This window comes from Arvicola amphibius, chromosome 12, assembly GCF_903992535.2.
Source record: "Arvicola amphibius chromosome 12, mArvAmp1.2, whole genome shotgun sequence".
NCBI lineage: Eukaryota > Metazoa > Chordata > Mammalia > Rodentia > Cricetidae > Arvicola > Arvicola amphibius.
In genome coordinates this window covers 135375832-135390388 of record NC_052058.2, presented here as the reverse complement: position 1 = coordinate 135390388, position 14557 = coordinate 135375832, and the positions used below count along the sequence as shown (strand labels likewise).

General features: G+C 44.6%; 1 protein-coding gene across 1 annotated transcript in view; it reads left to right on the top strand.

Moving 5' to 3' along the window:
• Cyfip1 (cytoplasmic FMR1 interacting protein 1) overlaps positions 1-14557 on the top strand; it is an 83824-nt gene that overhangs the window by 59985 nt on the left and 9282 nt on the right. The window contains exons 17-23 of the mRNA XM_042056073.1: positions 15-171; positions 537-633; positions 2489-2565; positions 2667-2775; positions 5861-5980; positions 6886-7085; positions 10364-10451. Coding sequence (XP_041912007.1) covers positions 15-171; positions 537-633; positions 2489-2565; positions 2667-2775; positions 5861-5980; positions 6886-7085; positions 10364-10451 — 848 coding nt within the window. The remainder of the gene's footprint in view (positions 1-14; positions 172-536; positions 634-2488; positions 2566-2666; positions 2776-5860; positions 5981-6885; positions 7086-10363; positions 10452-14557) is intronic.

Genomic DNA, 14557 nt, shown 5'->3' with positions numbered 1-14557 from the left:
TTGAACCCCTCAAGAAACCCTGCAGCAGTGCTGCGACCTCTCCCAGCTGTGGTTCCGAGAGTTCTTCCTGGAGCTGACCATGGGCAGGAGGATCCAGTTCCCCATCGAGATGTCTATGCCCTGGATTCTGACTGACCACATTCTCGAGACCAAGGAGGCGTCCATGATGGAGTGAGTAGCCTTCGCGCCGTGCGCCTGTTATCTATCTGCACGTGTTAACTCAGGATTAAGACAGAAAGAAAAACACTGAGTACTGATACCAATAGACACTTAGGCCACGTCATGAAGACGGTAAAGTCATGGAGGTCCTTCATCTGCATAGTCTTTGTGTATCCTTCATATAGGAAAAGGTGCCTCGCTTTTTATGACCCGGTGATGCGCAGTAACCCCTTAAGGTTCAGCTTTGTGCAGGAATACCATGTGCCGTGAAAAGCAAGAAATCAGTTTCTTTGTATGGCAGTTAAATTTCCCCGGGTTAGGGACTGCGAGGGTCACAGGTCGCCGGCTAGGGAGTGACCGGTGTCCATCCTCTGCAGGTATGTCCTCTACTCCCTGGATCTGTACAATGACAGCGCCCACTACGCGCTCACCAGGTTCAACAAGCAGTTTCTCTATGACGAAATCGAGGCGGAGGTAAGGGATCCGCAGCCTTAGTGGCTTTTTTTAGCTACCTCTTAAATTTTACTCTTTATCTTGGGTATTCAAAAGCTAAACTCTCTCTAAATGTAGAGAGTGTTAAGCGGTGAAATGCGCTTTCTGGTATGAGCCTTTCTGACTTCGCCTTCTCTGTTTATACACCGGAAGGGTGTGCTTTTCCACTACACAATAAGCAACTTCTGTATCCATATCTGTTGCTTGGCGGGATGCTCCGTTCATTTGAACCAGCCCCCACTTTCTTTTAAATTTCATTAGGTTTTTAAAATTTAGAGACAATAAAATAGTACTTTGCTGAACTTCCTGGTATGCACACTTTTTTATTCACACTGAACTGGTGCATGCTTGTGTGCTCCCCCACCCACAACACACACACGCTGCTCTCCGTAGCCCAGGCTGTCCACAGACTCATGACAATCTTCCTGCCTCAGCTTTCTCAGTACTGGGATTACATGAGTAATTCTGACTGTATTGGGTTATTTTTTTAAGGGCGCGTGCTCACGGTGAAATTTTTAGGTTGGCACGCACATGCAACCAAGCGGCTGTGTCTTTCTTTCGCTTAAGAAGTAAGAGGACTTAACCTCAAGAGATCACTTCCTGTACCCGGGCAGCTCCACCTCCTCCCAGACAACATCTTAGTGTTTCCTCAGGGATGATGTCCTGATGTCCAGGCAGTGCAGGATGCGGGGACACAGACTCACGCTCCTGGTTCTGTCTGCAGGTCCTGCGCCTCCCTGCCTCTCAGAGCACACACGTTCTCTTCATGGTTCTGAAGAATGGTGCCATGCCCGTGTTTAAGTGAGACCCTGGGTTCCAGGGCCGGATACATTCATAAGTGCAATGACTTAGCCGTGGTGTGCATTACCTCCCCTCGAGCAGATGGCTTGGGGACTTTTTCCTGTTCCTTTGAATTTGAGAGAATGAGTTTTATGCTCTCCCTGTAAGCTTCTTGTTTGGTTGTTTGTCGTTTGGAGATAGGGTCTTCTATAACTTACACTGCTCTCGAAATCCCTATGTAGCTTCGGCTAGCAGTGAACTTTTATTCTTCCTTGAACTCTGTAAATCAGGCTGGCGTAAAACTCATAGATCTGCCTGCCCCTGCTTCTGTGTGCAGGGTTTACAGGCATACACCACCACTTGCCTGATTTTTTAATCTCTTCCTCCTCTTCCTCTTCTTCCTCCTCCTCCTCTTCTTCCTCCTCCTCCTCTTCTCCTCATCTCTTCCTCCTTCCTCCTCTTCCTCCTCTTCTTCTTCCTCCTCCTCTTCCTTCCTCCTTCTTCTTCCTCCTCCTCTTCCTCCTCCTTTTGTAAGCAGTTTTGTTGGCGCACTACACTGCATGTTGAGGTACTTCCACAAGGATAATTTTCTCAAGTGTATCATGTGCTTTAAGCATATCCCCCCAACCTTGAACTTCTGATCCTCTTCCTTCAGCTTCGTAGGCGCTATGACAGAAATGTGCTACCATGTCTGCTTTTCCTCAATGGCGTTCTAATCTAACTTTTGATGCCGGCATGGTGGTCACCCCAACACACTCTATGTGCCATGTTAGACAACAAGATCATCAATACTTTTTCTTTTCTAATAAGAGCCTCAACTTGTGTTGAAGCAAGGGTTTGGAGCTAGCTATGGTGCACGTGGTGCCTGTAATTCCAGGCGCCTGTAATTCCAGGAACCTGAGCCTTGAGGATCGGAGTTAGCATGAGCTACATAATGAATCAACTGTTTCTGAAAACAACGCAAAATAAGCAAAGGAAAGCAGAAGCGTTTGTTTTTGAGTTATTATATGAACTTGGTGTCAGGAGTTGAACTCAACGCAGTTTGCTTTTTTGCCAGGTGAATCTTTGTTTTGACCAATTTGTTTACAAACTGGCAGACCAGATATTTGCATATTACAAGGTTATGGCAGGAAGGTAAGCGTGTGATGTGTGGTCCTCGTGCAGAATCCTGATTTGATCCGATAGTCCTGTTAAATAAATCCAGTGTGTGACAAATACCCTCTCCCCTGCACCAGTTTGCTTCTCGACAAACGGTTACGATCAGAATGCAAAAACCAGGGCGCCACGATCCACCTGCCGCCGTCCAACCGCTACGAGACGCTGTTGAAGCAGAGACACGTGCAGGTGAGCCATTGACCCTACTGAAATGTGAAGTGTGAAGTGAAATCAATCGGCTTTTTAGAGCCAGCAAGACTTTTATAAGTAGCATGACGTATGAATGGTCTAATAAAGTATTAAGGTGTTTTGCTTTGTTTTTCCTTCCCCCTCACCAATGTGTTGCCCAGGCTAGTCTTGTTGTTGTTGTTATTGTTGTCGTTGTTGTGATTATGTCTTAATTGCTTTGCTATTGCTGTGATAAGGAGCCAAGATAACATACAGAAGAGAGCATTTATTTAGGGCTTACGGTTTCAGAGGTTTAGAGTTGATGGCCATCACGGTGGGGAACACAGTGGTAGGCATGACAGTGGAGTCACAACTGAGAGCCCACATCATCTGGAGACACAACCACAAGGCAGAGGGAGAGTGACTCCCTTTGGAAGCGCAAGTCTTTTTGAAACCTCAGAGCCTTCCCCTGGTGACACACATCTTCTAACAAAGCCATACCCAATCCTTCCCAAACAGTTCCTCCAGCCCGGAACCAAGTATTCAAGCATATGAACCCATAGGGACCATTATTATCCTAACTACCAAGATGATAATGTAATTACATCAATTCCTTCCCTTCTTTTTCCTCTTTCCGAAGCCTCTCAAACAGCCCCTCCCATTACTCTTTCAAATTCATTTCCTCTTTTTCTTGTTTCACACACACACACACACACACACACACACACACACACACACACTTCTAAATATATAACTACAAACTCCTCAGTTTCTATATGTTTGTTACTCATATATGTGTATATTTTCAAAGCTGACCATTTGATATCCGATAACCCACCATAGTATGCTCTTCCATGGGAACACCATCTCTTCCATTCTCAGCATTCCTTGGTTGTCTACGGTTCAAGCCTCCTGAGTATCCCCCCATCCATGTTAGCTTGTCTGTTCATATCATCCTTGTTCAAGTCACCTGTAGGCATCCGTGCTGGTGAGACTTCATAGGCATCTGACGTTTATAGAAGACACAATCTCACCACAAACTTCTAACCCCTGGCTCTGATAATCATTGTGACCCTTCTTCCACAGTGGTCCCTGTGAGCCTTCGGTACAGGAATTGTATTATAGGTACATCGGGTGGGGCCAGACTCCGCAACTCTGTCTTCTGATTGGTTCTGTTTTTCTGTAATGGTCTCCCTCTGTTGCAAAGAGATGTTTTCTTGGTAAGGGGAGAGAAATTAGTTAGGGACGATGTTAGTTTAGCAGTTGTAGGTTCTCCAAGATCCATGACTTCACTGGCCCTGGGTAGTTTGGCTAGGTTTCCAGTACCAGGTGTGACTTTCCTCTTGTGGAATGGGTCTTAGGACCAATTAGAGAGCTGTGGGTGACCACCAATGTCTGTGTGCCAGCGCTGCACCCTTAGGGTTATTGTGCCTTGCTTTCAGGTGTATAAAATGTAGGTAAGACCTTGGTTGCTTCTCTCCTTTGGAAACTTACATGGAATCTTCTGGTAGCATGAAAGTTAGTTCTTAGAGAAAAAGGATTCATGTCCGATCCATCTCAGGTTCTTTGGGCCTTGTGTCTGACATGTAGGGTGTCTTCAGCAATAGGGAAGCAAGTGTAAGGGTAATAGTAATTACTTACGATGTTTTGAGAGTTGTTTGGACAACTCTGACCAACAGCTCAAAAGAGGGCTTCTCATGTGTCCAAGTAGTCTTACATTAATGGGCTTAAACAACCTTCCCACCTTAGCCTAAGAATTTAGGTTTCTATTTATTATGCTGTGTATAGAAGGGTTACATTTTATATTGAACAACCTGAACTACAGGGGTGAAATCACAGCTCTGTGAACCCTGTTTGCTTCTAGGAAATAGGCCCCGTCTAGAAGAGTTGCTCCTTCTCCAAGGGCTCCAAATCCAGATCTTTAAATAAATAAAGCTGAAGCTAGGGCTCTCAATGAGCAGGCCACAGGGATGCCTGCACCTCTGTGTCTATCATGGCACTGTTCCCATAGCCAAGGTATAGAATCGGTCTGTCAACGGGAGGAAAGATGAAATTCATATACAATAAGAAATATATTGAACTGAGAGTGGAATCCTGGCATGGACAGGGAAATGGACAGAAGTGGAAGTCATCATAGAAGCTCAATAAGGCAGACTCAAAAAGAAAAGATGTTTTCTTTCATATACAGAATCTATATTTCATATGTGTATAAGAGAGACAGGAAAGCAAACCAGGAGCCACCATGAAGGAGGACAAGAGCAGATCATGGGGGTGGTTGACTGAACGAAGGACGAGAAATACTTGCGTGTGGAAATATGAAATTTATTTTGTGATAAGAAACTTTAATTAAGATTTAATTAAGACTATGTACACAAATAGAGAGAGGTGAGAAGACTTGTGCTTTAGCACAGGACTCTGCCGGGTAGTGGCAAGTAACACTTTACACCTTTAATCCCTGCACTCGGGAGGCAGAGGCAGGCAGATCTCTCTTGAGTTCGAAGCCAGCCTGGTCTACAGCGTGAGCTCCAGGACAGCCAAGACTACACTGAAGAACCCTGCCTTGAGAAAACAAAAACAAAGACAAAAAGATAGGCGTGTGTGTGTGTGTGTATCTATGTGTGTGTGCGCGCGCATGTGTGTGCTGTGTCTATGTGTGTATTGTGTGTGTATGTGTGTATATATGTATATATATGTGTGCACACATGTGTGCCTATGTTTCTTTGTGTAACAGCCCTGTCTGCCCCGGAACTTACTCTATAAACCAGACTGACCTTGAACTCACAGGGAGCCATATGCCTCAAGAGCACGCACATATATGTGCACACACAATTTTTTTTATTTTTGTCTTGGGTGTTTTATGGCTGATGTTTATTTGTTTTGTTGTTGTTGTTGTTTATAAGACCTTTGTATTTGGGGAGGGCATTGTGGTGTGTGTGTAGGGGTCAGAGGACAATCTGCATGAGCCTTTTCCTTCTTTCTATTATTTAGATTCCAGGAACTGAACAAGAGGCCAGGTGTGGCCATTGGTGCCTTTACCTACTGACCCATCCCGCCAGGCTGTGTTTATTCTTTACCGTGATCTCTCTCACCCTCTCTCTTCCTCCAGCTGCTCGGAAGATCCATTGATCTCAATCGTCTGATTACGCAGCGTGTCTCAGCGGCCATGTATAAATCTCTAGAACTGGCAATTGGACGGTTTGAAAGTGAAGATTTGACATCAGTGGTCGTAAGTACTAGAACTAATTTGTTTTCCTCTCTGTTGATAAAGTTGAGCTAATAGTAGGTCCATTCTTGTGTAGACAACAAAAGATGGGAATTAATTGACCTTTGACTGTGTCGGGTATCATTTTATTACCTACTCTTAGTATTTGTAATTCATATTAGCTTAGAAGGGAATAATCGTGATCTTGAATAAATTAGACCTATTGGGGACCAGGACTGAAACCTATAAACTCCTGGATAGATTAAAAGAAAGTGTTTGAATATATTTTATTATCAAGCATTGTATTAGATGGTTTTGTCCAGTTATGCGCTAATGTAAACATTTTGGCATATTGAAGATACACTGGCCTAAGCAATGATGATGTTCAAAAGGTTAAGTATTGTAAATTCTCTCACCACCTACTGATATGTCTGCTTACAATTGCTTTATCAGGGTGTATGTCCACTGTAAATCAAAAAGTGTCTATGTAAGCCTATCAGTTGGGAAAACTGACCCAAAGTGGCCAGTACCAGCTGGACTGTGCCGGTGGCAGAGACAGGGCCTCGGGCTTAGATGGTACATTGAGAATTAGGAGTGTTAGGTAGTGATTTGTCCAGATTGCCTTTGCCGAAGGTCGGTGGTGGCTTGAGGACTCTGGTGAACATGTTCAGGTGACCAGAGAGCAGAAAAAACCTGGGCACGGTGGGTGTGACTGTAGAAGTGGGGGGGCCGGTGTCAAGTTGAGGAGCCATTTCTGGTAACCTACCGCAGCCGTGTCTCATATAGTTGCGGCTCACATGTTGGTAGCCACCTCAGTGCAACCTTTCACATGTGAGACGTCCCAGGTGGGGAATCGCAGACGGCAGGCAAATGCCTCCTCCCCGGGTGGCCCGTCTCTGTGCTCACCTCCCGTTCCTGTGCTTCTGTAGGAGCTGGATGGCCTCTTAGAAATCAATCGCATGACACACAAGCTGATGAGCAAGTACCTCACACTGGACAGCTTTGACGCCATGTTCCGGGAAGCCAACCACAATGTGTCTGCGCCTTACGGAAGGATTACCCTCCATGTCTTCTGGGAGCTGAACTATGACTTCTTGCCCAACTACTGCTATAATGGCTCCACCAACCGGTAAGCATGTCCAACCTCACAGACTTTTCTGCACAGCCCTCTCTCCAGATGCGTCTACAATGGCCGATCTTCGGCACTGACCTCCATAGATGTCCCCGTACACTCTCTCCCTCCTCCTTCCCTTGTGTTCTGGACTCTTGAGCCTCCCTGTTTCTTCTGTTCACAGCCTTGGGCCAGCACTTGGGCAGATAGTCGTGGCTTTGCATCTGGAAATAGATTGACCGGTGAAAGGCTGGAGCCTGAGGCAAGACAGCCAAGGCTCCACCTCCATGCTTAGTTGTGAGCGTAGACATAATCTCACGTGCATTGGAAACGGCTGCAGGAACTGCACCACCCGCTTTTACGTCTCCCCGACGTCAGCATGTGGCGGGCGATTCTGCTTCTCATGTTTCTGTCTGAAATGCTGTGGGCTGTGAGAGTGTGGGTCAGTTAAATGCCTCCTTCCCACTCCATTTCTGTTGCGTTAACGAGAATGAAGTAGCCAATTTGGTGGTAGAGCGGTTGATAAGAACAGTATTTAATGTCCACGTTGGTCAGCAGAATGGAATTTCCTCAGGACCAGTGTGGTCTCTTTGCCAGAAGACTACCAGCAACAGGGTAGGCCCTCAAGATAATGAGTCTCACCATTGGCCCATTTCACTTCTGTGACTGATGAAGGTGGTTGCTCCCAAGTTTCTCCGCTGTCCAGTAAAAAGATACCACAGTGTCGAGCATCCATGCTGGAATTAGCTATGCCCAATGTCAGAAAAATGTGACCTGCAGTGAAGGGGAAAGTTAGTTCATAAAACACAAGCGCAGAGATAGCAGTGCCAATGTGGTCATAGATATAATACACTGTATTATGTATGCATGCTGCATACTAGAATTATAGAATAAACTGGGCAGTGGTGGCGCACACCTCTAATCCCAGCACTCAAGAGGCAGAGGCAGGCGGATCTCTGAGTTGAAGGCCAGAATCTCAAGCCAGTTTCAAAACAGCCAGGACTGTTACACAGAGAAAACCTGTCTTGAGAAGAAAAAAAAAACTAAAAAGAAAAAGAAAGAAATGCATGTATTATGTGTCATATTTAATGTTTCACTAATGACATTATTTTGAACATTTTAATTTTTTGCTGTTTTTATGCATTCATGTATTTATTTGTGGGGTGTATTTAAGTACATGTGTTCCATGACATGCTCCTGGCGGTCAGAGAACGGTTTACAGGAGTATGTTCTCTCCCCACCAACATGGTCCTGTGGATCAGGTATGGCAGTAAGCACTTCTACTCTCTGGTCCATCCCATGTTTTGTGGCCGATCTTCATACTAGACAAGCGCAGTTAGGGCCTGCCTGGTCGAAATCTGACCAGCCGCTTATTCTTTGGGAAAGCAAATCAGGCTGTAGGTAAACACAGAAAGAAACCTTGTGTAACAAACAATGTATGTCCTGTTGATGTTTGCCCTCCTTCAGTGACTGGAGCTAAGATTTATCTCTCCTCTGCCTTCTCCCGCCCCAGCTTCATTACAGGTGGAGGATGGTGGTATGGGACAGTCCTACACATGGGATCTATCCCTACTGTGTGAACAGCCGTGCTCTTCCTAGAACATATGTGTGACCTCTGGTGCCTGCAGAGGCTCCCTGTATACACACAGGTGTACATAGGCACAAAAACAGAGGCAACTGAAGGCATGTAGATATCCGTAGACATGGGCAAGTTGAGTTTCATGTATGCCGGGCACATTGCTTATGCTTCTCTTGCTGTGGTAAGACACCATGACCAAGGCGACTTCAAGAAAAAAGGTTTCATCAGGGCTTCTAGTTGCAGAGGGTCGAGTCCATCACCATCAGAGTGGGAGAGCGTGCCAGCCAATGGGCCTGGCAGCTGGAACAGCAAGCTGAGGACTCATGTCTTGAAGCGTGAGACAGAGCACAGTGGGGGATTGTGAGAGACTTTGCAACATCAAAACCCCACCCCCAGGAACATACTACCTCAAGCAAGGTTCCTTAAGCATGTCCTAACAGTGCCCTTGACTGGGGACAACAGTGCCTGAGAGCATGTGGGACTTTCCTGATCCCTGCATCCATCAGCACAGTGATACACTATCCTTTTGAAAGATACACACAGAAAGTATTTTTCTGCTGGGCGGCCGTGGTGCACGCCTTTAACCCCAGCGTGCGAGAGGCAGAGGCAGACAGATCTCTGTGAGATTGAGGCTAGTCTGGTCTACAAAGCGAGTTCCAGAATAGCCAGTGTTACACAGAGAAACCCTGCTTTGAAATATCAAAAAGCAAAAATAAAAAGTATATTTCTTCTGAATACTCATTGAGAAGCTTTTGCAGCCCACAGTTACTAGGGTCTGACAATGGGTAAGAATCTGGCCCTCTAAACTGCATTCTGTCTGTGAAAGCCTTGGCCTTGCAGGCTCCTAGTCTCAGGCACACGTGCTTTGTGCGCTAACTATGGAAAAGTTCTCTTTCTTTTAAATTTATTATATAGTATCGTGTGAGTTCTCAAAGTTCGTAGACTTAATCAGCAAACCTGTGTATGTATTTTTTTATGTGTATGAGTATTTGCCTGTATGTATATGTTGGGGCCACCTGTGTGCCTCGTTCATCCATGTAAGATCTGAAGAGGGCATTGGGTTCCTTGGAACCGAAGTTACAGAGAACCGCGAGCCACCGTATGGGTACTGGGAACCGAAGCCAAACTCTGGAAGAGCAGCTGGTGCTCTTGACTGCTTAGCTATCTTACCTCCAGCCCCACGTTTCAACTTTAATTTGAAAGTTTCTGCTTGGAATTTCATCTGGTTTTAAATGGCCTAGATACATTATCAAGATGCAGACCTTTGACTGAATTGTGTAAAAAATCCTTTAGTTGGCTTCTTAGCTCAAGACTAGTGCTCTGAGTACCTGCGATGTCACACCTCACACTGTCCTCACCCGGTTTCTAGAACGCAGCAAAGACAAGGATGTGTTTGTTACCAGTTGTCAAGGACTGCGTTAGACTCAGGATGCTAGGAGGCCAGAATCTTCATGAACCTGAAGACTGTTTATAAAGGAGGACAACTGATGTTTCCGCTCTAGCTCATGAGATTGCATTTACTATTATTTATCTGTGGTATTTTAGAGGACTTAAATATACTTCACCCTTGGGGTTTTAATTCACTAGGATTATCGTATTTGATGTTATCGTCTAACTGGGAAAAAGATTTTAGGTATATAATCGGAAGCCCTGGAAGCTAAAGAATTGCTATTAAATTTTGTTTTCCTTATTTTCCGTTGTAATCTTTCTCGTTTAGATTTGTTCGGACAGTATTGCCATTTTCTCAGGAATTTCAGCGAGACAAACAGCCCAATGCACAACCCCAGTATCTTCATGGATCCAAGGTAGGTTATTTCCTGTTTGGGTTACGATAGGTGTTGATTGCCGTGGGAAACCCCTGACTGAAATCATAAAGGAAGGGTTTGTTTCAGCTTATGATTGTAGTCCCTTATGAAGAGAAGTCAGAACAGTTACCTGGAGGTGGTACTGTCCCCTATGGGCTGGGCTCTCCCCCATCAATCGTTAATCCTGAAAATGCCCCATAAACACGCTTCTTAGTTGAGCTTCCTCTTCTCAGGTAACTATCTGTGTCAAGCTGACAAGAAGTTAACTGAGGCAGGAAGTTATTCCCTTTAACTCTTGAGGCCTCTGAATAAACCTAGTGATATTTTAACTGGTTAGCTAGACGTCTGGGGAAAATATAGCTTTAGATTCCCAGTAGGGACCTTCTCTTCTTTTTCTTTCCTTGTTAGAAGTAGAAAAATCAGCCGGGCGGTGGTGGCACACGCCTTTAATCCCAGCACTCAGGAGGCAGAGGCAGGCGGATCTCTGTGAGTTCGAGGCCAGCCTGGTCTACAAGAGCTAGTTCCAGGACAGGCTCTAAAAAAGCTGCAGAGAAACCCTGTCTCGAAAAACCAAAAAAAAAAAAAAAAAAAAAAAAAAAGAAAAGAAAAATCAGAAAGACAAAAATGAATTATCACTAACTTAAATTGGATACCTAGCCAGAAAAAGAATTACCTTTAAAGGTAATTGTTTTAACTTAGCATGCAAATGGCAGAGTTTGTTCCTGTGTTTCCATACAGCTGTGTCATTACTTGGTTCTCATTTGTTGCCCTCTCTTGTGCTCTCCCCCCCCACCCACTAATGCCCGATCATCCCCTGTTCCCATGTCACAGAGTCTAGGACGCCCCTCCCCCACCACACACTGTAAGATCTCATCCTCCAGTTCATGATCTCCTTTCTAGCTGTGTTGGAAATGGGTCTGGGATCCAAGGAAATAAGCATGCATTCTGAAGTATTTGGGTAAGGCAAAGGTTCAACTCCACATACTGCCCAGGAGGAAGAAAACACCAACATCATCAAACCGTAAAGAATAGAGATACACTTAAAGTCTATTACAGCCCATTAATACCAATGCTTGTAAAACGAAAATGGCAAAACTGCTGTAGAATGTATTGTGAAGTCTGAATGAGATAAAAGAGGCAGGAAAAGGAGAATAAATAGAGGAGAAACAGGTTAAATAAGAGGAAAATGAAGAGAAAAAGAGCAATGTCATAGATGAGAAGGGGAAAAAGTAATTTTTTTAAAAAAAAAAAAGTAAAAAAAAGATCAAGAAAGCGTTTCTCAATAATGAGAAATTAAAAAAATAAAATTAGTTGTATATGAGAAGGGAATAAAATTATAAAACCATGGACTGGAGAGATGGGCTGGAGCAACACGACTGCTCTTCCAGAGGACCCGGGTTCAATTCCCAGCACCCATGTTGCAGTTCATAACTGCTTGTAGCTCTACTTTCAGGGTATTTGACACCTTCACACAGACATATACATGCAGGAAAACACAAATGCACATGAAATAAAAAGAAATACATTAAATAACTATGAAACCATAAGAATGCTTCTTTATAACTAGTAATATAAAGCCAAAACGTTATTAATGAAGAAGGAGGTTAAAAAAAGGGAACACTTGACTATAAAATGAAACCAAGGGAGAAAATAGTGTGTGTGTGTGTGTGTGTGTGTGTGTGTGTATAAACACAATTCACTGATAATATGAATAGTAAATTATAAAAAGCATCAACATTAAAAAAATACAGCAAAGTAAAACTATTACTTAAAGGGTATTGTCTTAGTCATTGTTCTGTTGCTGTGAAGAGACACCATGACCCAGGCAAGTCTTTTAAAAGACATTTAATTGGGGACTGTTTACCATTTCAGAGGCTTAGTCCGTTATCATCATGCCAGGGGGCATGCAGCAGATGGGCATGGTGCTGGAGCAGTAGCTAAGAGCTACACCCTGCTTTGTAGACTGAGAAAGACACTGAGCCTGGCCTGGGCTTTTGAAACCTCACAGCCCACCCCCAGTGACACATCAACCCCAACAAGGCCACACCTCCTAATCCTTCCCAAATAGTGCCACTCCCTCATGACTACACATCCAGATATGAGCCTGAGCCTCTGGGGGTCGTTCTCACTCAGACTACCACAGACGATAACAAGAAAGACTCATGGGGTTGTTTTAGATAGGACAAAATAGTGGTGTGGTTTCTTCCTGGTCCTCAGACATTGGAGACTGCCAGTTACATGCATGAAGAAAATTACATTGAGAAATTATATTTGCTTAGAATTTGGAGTTGTTGATTATCTTGGGGAGCAAGGGGGCATGCACATGGAGAGCAGAAGACAACTCGTGAAGTCAGTTCTTACTGTCTGCCATTGGATCCTGGGGATCATCCAAGTCATCAGGCCCGCCGGTGATGTCTTTACCCACTGAGCTATCATCGCACCCGTCCGTTGCAGTGGTTTTAAGTCCTCACTGACTGTACTAAAAAGTGTCTGGTGTCCAACAGAACTGTCTTCACCTTGGTAGCAGGCTTTCTTTGCATACTGGGAGCCTCTGTTGATCACACTGTGCTTTGCAGTCTCCGGGCAATGTTTTAGCTAGAAGGTGTCTTCCACGTGCATCATTAGCGTGCAAAGCAAGCATAGCATTGAAATGTGTGCAGAGAAGGGGGCTGTCTTCATTCTTTCAAAAACTGGTGTTAGCCACCCTTCTGGAGGAGTGGGGCTGTGGGGATCATGTGCACTCTGGGACTCTTAACTTCCCAGACACCACAGCAGTCAGTGAAGGATTGATCCGCATTCCCACCATTAAGTAATTTGTAACACACTACTGAGAGACCTCATTTAAGTGCTCCATAACAGGGACCAACATGAACCAAGAAGCCAGCTCTTAAAGGGGCCGCACAGTTTTTACTGCTAACGCTGAGTCAAGCCTTCTGTTAAAGGAATCATGCCTCAGCTTGCCTCTAGCAAAAAAAAAAAAAAAAAAGAAAGAAAAAAGGAAAAAAAAAAAAAGAAAATGCTGCTCCCAAGAAGCCATGCTTAACTCTGTTGTGTCTAGAATTCCTTCCCAAGCTCTCTCAGGTTTTACTTGGATATAGTTGGCCCACATTGTCGCCATTATGTAGACGGAGACTGCTCACTCTTTTCCTGGCCACCCAGACAGAAATGATCACACAGAAACTACATTAATTATAACACTGCTTAGCCATTGGCTTAGGTGTATTCCTAACTAGCCCTTATATCTTAAATTAACCCATTTCTATTAATCTCTGTATCGCCATGAGGCTGTGGCCTACCGAGAAGGACCCTGTGTCTTCCTCCAGCAGCTACAAGGCATCTCTTGGACTCTGCCTACTGTCTCTCTGTATATCTGTTTGGACTTCCTGCCTGGCTTTATTCTGCCCTGTCATAGGCCGAAGCAGCTTCTTTATTAACCAATGGTAATAAAACATATTCACAGCATACAGAGGGGATCCCAAAATTACCCTTAGGACTGCAATGTAATACTCAAGCAGGGTGCACCCAGACAAAAGACATAACACATGGAGGTGAGTCTTCCTAAAGAGGCTAAGCAGATGTGTCAAGTGTGCCCAGGGAGGAGAAGCCAAATCCTCACATCTAGGGCTTCTCTGGGACTGGGAGGTACACTAGCTATGTGACCAGCTCTGACTGCCAAAACCTGCCAAAAAGAAAAGTGACCTAAGAAGCATGGTCATGGCCCCTAGATCTAGAAAACCTTATCAACCAGGAACACGACTATTTTAATGAGTGAGTTCCGAGGAGATGCATACAGGCCCCTTTTCAGATGTGCTGTTCCCTTCCCTGCACACTGAAATCCTTGTCGTGATGAGGTTCTCGTTGGATGCTCAGGACATGCTTATCAGTAATAAAGGGGGAGGGGACAGAAGGACCAAAAGCTGAATGTCGCCAACGGTAGACTTAGCAAGTTATCTACATCAGTGATTCTCAACCTTCCCAGTGGTGTGACCCTTTAAGACAGTTCCTCATGTTGTGGTAACCCCAACCATATAATTATTCCATTGCTACTTCATAACCGTAATTATGATATGATATGAGTCTTGATGTAAATATCTGTGTTTTCTGAT